This window comes from Solanum pennellii, chromosome 9 (genome assembly GCF_001406875.1).
Source record: "Solanum pennellii chromosome 9, SPENNV200".
In the NCBI taxonomy this organism is placed as follows: domain Eukaryota; kingdom Viridiplantae; phylum Streptophyta; class Magnoliopsida; order Solanales; family Solanaceae; genus Solanum; species Solanum pennellii.
Genome location: NC_028645.1, coordinates 3148854 through 3155717, shown reverse-complemented (window position 1 = coordinate 3155717; position 6864 = coordinate 3148854). Strand labels below are relative to the sequence as shown.

Here is a 6864-nt window from a genome sequence, read left to right as displayed (position 1 = left end):
TGTTATAAATCCATTAAATAAGTGGATAGTCCATAAAGTTAGTACATGAACAACCATTCATATTCACTAGGTTACATGAACCTTTTTGGATAAGTATGTATCTATTTATTATGATACTTAATATGGTGACCTTTGGAATGATTTCTCACTCTATAAATAGGGTTGTTCATTCACTATTGTAATATATACATATGAAACTTATATATACTTGAATAAAAGAAAGTCTTCTCCTACATCTATTTCTCTTGTCTTCTTCTTATAATCTTGATTTTACAACACTAATTATATTGTGTGGGCTTGTGAAAATAAAATAAACAACGGCCTATGTGTCACTTTTGATGCCAATAATCGATAAAAAATCATGTTTTCAAAAATAAATTTCCTTATGAAATTCACAAAACTCCTTAAATCTTAGTTTCTTTTTCTTTTTAATCATATACTCCCTTCGTTCGGAATTGTTTATCATGTTACATTTTTCGAAAGTTAATTTGACTAATTCTCAAAGTTAAATTAGATTATATTAATTCGATATGTTAAACAAAAAAATTAGATATTCTAAAATTATATGAAAAGTATTATAAATTACAATTTTTTGTGTGTTAATATGATAAAAAATACATATTAAAATGTTAGTCAAAGTTTTTATCGTTTGACTCTAAAAATAGAAATCATAACAAATAATACCGGACGGAGGGAGTATCCAGGAACCAAAGAAGAAATTTATCTCTACTTTCGAGTTAACTTTAATTTTTAACTTCAATTATAGTGATTTTTAATTATTGCACCTACCTTTTAATTAAATGATTAAAAAGAATTAGTCACAAATTTAAAAAGTATATAATATTCTTTTTATTTTAAAATAATTTAATTTTTTTAATTAAATGTATTAAAGTTAAAAGAGAAAAAATGTTCAAAAAGGTAAAATAACAGTGTGAAATATGTTATTATATCATTCTGGCCAAAAAGATTTTTTTCCTTTATAGAAATGTGTGGATGACGTAAAATTAGACTACTTTTGCTTTTTTACTACATAATTTGCGAGTTCTGAAGCTAAAATTTTACCTCGCTCGACAAAAGCTCTGTAGAAATTAAGTTATAAGGTTTGAACTACCTTGTTATTTTTCTCTTGAGTCGAGCGTTTGTCAAAAATAAACTTTGTTCTCTAAGATAAAAGCAAAATTTGTATACATATTCTACCTTCTCCGATTTCATTTTGTGAGTCATACTAAATTTGTTTTTTATTATAATATTTAAAAATATTAAATACAAAATAAATAAAATTTAAATTTTAAATCTGTCTCCTCGGAGATTCAAAGTAAATGAACATTCAATACCAACCACTTAAATCTTTTGACCCAGTGACAGCTTCTATTTCCAGCTTTCTTTAACTAATTTACTAAAAAATAGAAAAATTTAATACTTTACCATAATACTTGTTCAATGTTGTTATATCTGTTTTTATGCTGCCTAGTGAGGCTATCAAACATAAATAATAGTTTTTTCGATTTAAAATAAGTGGCGTTTTAAAATCTTTATATTTTTTATAAGAAAATAAGTTAATAATTAATTATAAATATTATTAATATCAAAGACAAATTTTCTCTTTAGAACGATCAGAGTAAAGAAATGAAATTATACTGAATATATTATTATTATTATTAATTTATTGATCGAATTTTTGAAAAATAGAAAGTGTTAAATGAAGACACGTGACATAATTGATATCATTTTATACCTATAGAATAAAATTTCATTTCACATAATTCCATTTATTTCCCTTTATATAATAAAAGGAAAAACAAATTTTTGTCTAAAAAGACAACATAATTAATGTTAATTAATTCCCCCCCCCCCTACATAGGGAGTTTTTTGCCTTCAAATACGTGTTTTTTCACACCAGAAATGTGAATTCTTGTTAAATAATCTTTCCAATTTATGTTTGATGCATCAATCTCAAAGTTTTTTCTCTCTTCTTCAGACATTTCTTCCATTAAAATCCTCATATTGCCAGTGTGAAACCTTGCAAAAAATAAAAGACGAAAAATTGATGAACACAGACAGAAGTTACTTTTATTTATATGACGATATTTGACTGTGTTGAGAATTATTTTTAAAATATAAGAATCATAGAGGTTATGATTTTCCATGTGTCATGATATTTCTATTTGGTTATAAAAGCTTGTCATATAGTTTAATTATTTTCATATACATAAACATTATCTTTCTTTCAAATAAAATTATAAGAAAAAATGTCACGTGAAAGAAAACAACAAACAAAATAAATAATTATACTCTTTCTCTATTTATATGTTGTCTATCAGAAAAAATTGCCTTTTTTACAAGATTACAAACTTAAATTTTATAAAATATTTCTTATAAACATTTTGTGGGTGACGTCATTACATAATCGACGCGTATGAAATTAATAATGAATTAAAAAAAAGTTTCATACCTTCCTCTATAGAAACCATATGGTTCATAGAGCTTGCTAAAGTTGTTGAGGAATTCCACTTTTCTTTTAAATCTCATGTGAATTTTCAATAACTCTTTTTCACTTAAATCTTGTACCTTATGCTTCTTGGATAGTACCTCCCAAATATAATTTGAAAAATCTGATATTTTATCAAAATATTTCATTTCCTTAACTTCAATTTTATCCCCTTTTGAGTTAACAAAAGGAAATAAAGTGAAATATTCATAGCAATAGTCAAATAGTTGATGTATTGCAATAGGATTCACTAATGTTGTTGCTAAGTGATACACATTTAATTGTGGACTTTGCATATATCCATGCTTTGCAATAGCAGCCATTGTTGCATTTACAACCACATCAACTGGAATCTAAATCATGTAAAAAAAAAGTGGTCAGATTATGCAAAATAATAATAATAATAATAATAATAATTGTTGGAAATATACATGTTTGAGATACAATTAAGTAAATTAAAGTATGTTGTGTGTCTTTACTCTTTCAATACGCTTTAAATCACTAGGTTATTTTATATTGTTGTGTCAAAAGTGTCCAAAATATGTTATTTAGCCACTTTTTTATCTTACTTGTATATACAGTATAATTTTTAGTTAAATTGGACACCTGACATAAGGATAGCTACGCCACTGACTGACAATCATTATTTAATTTTTTTTTACGTGTCTGGCTCATGAAACAAAAGGGAATTTTTACGTGTTTTATAGCTTGAACTTTTAAGTGAAATAGTCATATACACTTTATATCATAGCATCAAAATCGATATAAATTAATCGTTTTGAGTCTCCCCAATAATTATTGTTTACGTTTTTTACGATAATCAAGATAGAACGTAAGGGGGACGAATTTAAACCGCCACAAATTTACAAATAAAAATCTCTACAAAATAAGTATTTTCTTGTAGTGATAGACAAAGATTCGGAGTTCGAGTCTCTTATTGATCCATTACTTTATAAAAATGCACTTAGGTGAATATCTCTCTCTCTATATATATATATAAATTCCAAAATTAATATTTTCAATTGAAATGTAATGTAAACTTATACTTACCAAATCAACATCAGTATCTTGATCACAATAGAATGCAGGAAGTTCCCCTTTTCCATATAGAAAAATTGAAGGGTCAATTACCCTAAGAGAGAAAGACAACATAGAAGTAAGAAACAATACATTAATAATTTTATTTTTCGGTGCACAAAATATTTCATGTTAGGAGGATTTGAGGAAGTGCAGTATCTCATGGTGTGATTAGGGACGGAATCAAAATTTCGACTCAGGAGTGTCAAAATACAAAAAGTAAAATCGTGTAGAAGTGAAAGAGTGTAACTTTATGACGAAGAGATATCGATCAGCCCCCCTCAAGTATATGTAGCTCCACTACATAATATAGACAATCCACCCTAAAAAAATATTAGTGACTGTTTTCACATCTCAAATCTATGACATGTAATAAATCTCAGAAAGATAACTTTTCTGTTATTTCGAAACTCATAAAAGTATTATATGAACTAAACAAAAGAAATTTTAACACAATATATTATTACCTGTATCCTTGTATCCATCCTGGAAAAGGCTCTTTATAGCTACTTGTAATTACTGAGGGTCGAAGAATAAGTATTGGAATTTCATCTCTCATATTATTTATTATCATTTCACCAATTGCCTTTGTAAATGTATATGTATCTTGCCATCCATATAACTTTGCCCTATTTAATTAAAAAAAAACAATTAATTATGTTCTTTTTTTAAAAAAAGAACTTTTTTTCTTATATCAATCAATATAATTATATAAAAAGAAAAATACCTCTCAACTCCTAAATTCTTCATTATTTGCTCCAAGCCAATATTATTTGTAATATTGTTCTTCAATTTTGAAATCAAGTCAATTTCATTGTCAACATGCAATGATGGAAAATTAGTATATGGAGAAATTGAATTGATTTTTTCCTTTGTTATGCTTTCTCCCATACTAAATGGCTTCTCCAATATTAATCCTTCTCTTTCTCCATTAGCATATGCTTCATGAAAATAAAAAAAAAACATATTTCAATGTTGTAATTAAATAAATATCATATCTAGAAAGATTTGTATATACATAATCGTTCATCATTAATTCAATTTAACTGGTTATAACAGATTAGTACTTTATTCGTCATAACACCATATCAAGTTTGTAACTTAAAATTTTCTTTATAAAAAAAAATATATTATTTGCACGAGCTATATAATTTTATTTTTAAAAATATCAAATTAAGTTGACCTACAATAAGTCAAAGTTATAGATCTACATATCAATACATGATCCTCTACTAGAATCAATTAAATTATGGTAATAGCATAACATCTTGTTCCATCATTAGTGTATATAACTTGTATATCAAAACATATGTTTTATTTGAAGTTTATTCAAATACATACCTGTGGAATAATGCATAAGAAGTTTAAGATTCTTGCATTTCTTGGCAAACATCATGAGTTGATATGGACCATTCACATTAGCATCAAGAGCTATATCATACCTTAAAAAAAATAATGAAATGGTAATTATAAATTAATAACATAAAATTAAACTCACATAATCAAATCTAATTTAAATTGTATAACCTATAGTTGAATAATAATAATTTATGTAAAAAAAAAAAGTACCTCTCATCAAATGTGGTGTTTGCTGCTGAGTCAATGATCAAATCAATTTGTTGAGCAATTTGTTGAGAAGTAATAATATCCATACCAAGATTTGGCTCATATATATTTCCAACTATTGGAATTAATTTATTCAATATGAATGGCTTGTAATATTCACCATGTATTTCTTCTAGACATTTGAATAATTTTGACTCAATAATCTGATGATAATAAGAAAAACTATATATTAATAACTTTTTTCATATTTATATTTAACACTATATATAGAGAGAAAAATTAACTATGAAATTCATCACTAATCTGTCACGAAATAACTTGTAGCCTACATTATTCTATCTTATGTTGTTGGTCCATCGTATATCGCTAATTCATCGTTTAATAGGATTTTTTTCATTTATTTTTGTGACATAAGTTGTCCTTTGCTATCCGTTTAAATAGGATTAACGATAAATTTTGTTGTTTTGTATCACAATATATATATAGTGTATACATACTTCACTTTTTAATCTGTTAAATGCAGCTTCTTTATCCTTTGCTCTGATGAGGATGTAGATCTTGTTTATTTTTGGTGTTGTTCTCAACATCTTTTCAATAAGTGCTGCAAAAATATTTTATATTATCAACTCACTTGAAAAATAACTATAAATAAAGTGATACATATTATCACATCAAGTGAAAATTGCATTGATGATACCAAAAATATTTATTAGTATTAGTGTATATGTAAAAAAAAATTAAACTCAAAATTTAAAAATATTTGTAAGTATTAGTATTTGCATATACAATATTGTATATGTGAGTACCAATGCTTAAATATTCTACGATTCAAACTTGTGACATATAGATTATACAGGGAAAATAGGGAAAATATTACTGCTAATTAAATTATTGTACCTTTTGCAAGAAATCCTGTACCACCAGTGACAAGAATATTTTTCCCTTCAAAAAACTCAACAATACCTATACCATCATTGGCATTTTGAGATATAATTTCTTTTTCATCATCCATGATTATTGATGGAGCATTAGTAACTACTTTAAGTGAAAAATGTTGATTATTTGGAGAAGAAAAAAATGTTATATTTTTCATACTTCTTTTTTCATATTTAAAGGATGGAACAATTTTATATTTATCAAAACTAGAAGAAAAATTATTTTTAGAAAATAATTTAGTTGGTGATTCCCTTGTGTATAGGGGAAAAGTGTTTTTTGAGAGAAGCATTATATTGGCAATTTGCAAAAAAATATAAAAAATAAAATAAAGAGAAGTTGTGGGATTGGAAATAAAATAATCTTGTCTATTTATAGAGCAAGCTAGGGAGTGTAAATGTTTTGTGTGTATGTGACATTTACAATAAAAGCTATGACAACTACCACATGATGAGTATCAATAATATTGTTGACCATATCTTTTTTAAAAAAAAATTATTTTTTGATTAATTTAATTTAAAATTTTCATTATTTCAAAATTGTGTTATACATGATCTTGTTTAAAAAATTAAAATGTTCGATATAACATGAAATTACTTGATAATGTCTTCAACATGTTTTTGATATATCGACTTTTATTTTTGTTTCGATTTTTTTTAAAAATCAAAAAATCACATATTTTCGATTGATGCATTCCGAAGAAAAACTTTTACACTTTACTATCATCTTTGAAAAAAGAAATAAGATAATTTTTTGTGTTTTTTTAACATAAATAAACAATGTAAATATATATATATATA

At 25.3% G+C, this 6864-nt stretch overlaps 1 protein-coding gene across 1 annotated transcript; it reads right to left on the bottom strand.

Annotated features, from left to right (window-relative positions):
• Positions 1-1710: 1710 nt before the first annotated feature.
• On the bottom strand, positions 1711-6356 carry LOC107029830 (fatty acyl-CoA reductase 2-like). Its single transcript, XM_015231275.2, has 9 exons — positions 6029-6356; positions 5629-5732; positions 5135-5334; positions 4907-5007; positions 4293-4506; positions 4033-4194; positions 3539-3620; positions 2453-2841; positions 1711-2019 (listed from the first exon to the last, which is right to left on the bottom strand). Exons 1-9 carry the CDS (start codon positions 6354-6356, stop codon positions 1854-1856), a joined length of 1746 nt encoding a protein of 581 aa, XP_015086761.1. The 3' UTR covers positions 1711-1853.
• Positions 6357-6864: the final 508 nt, after the last annotated feature.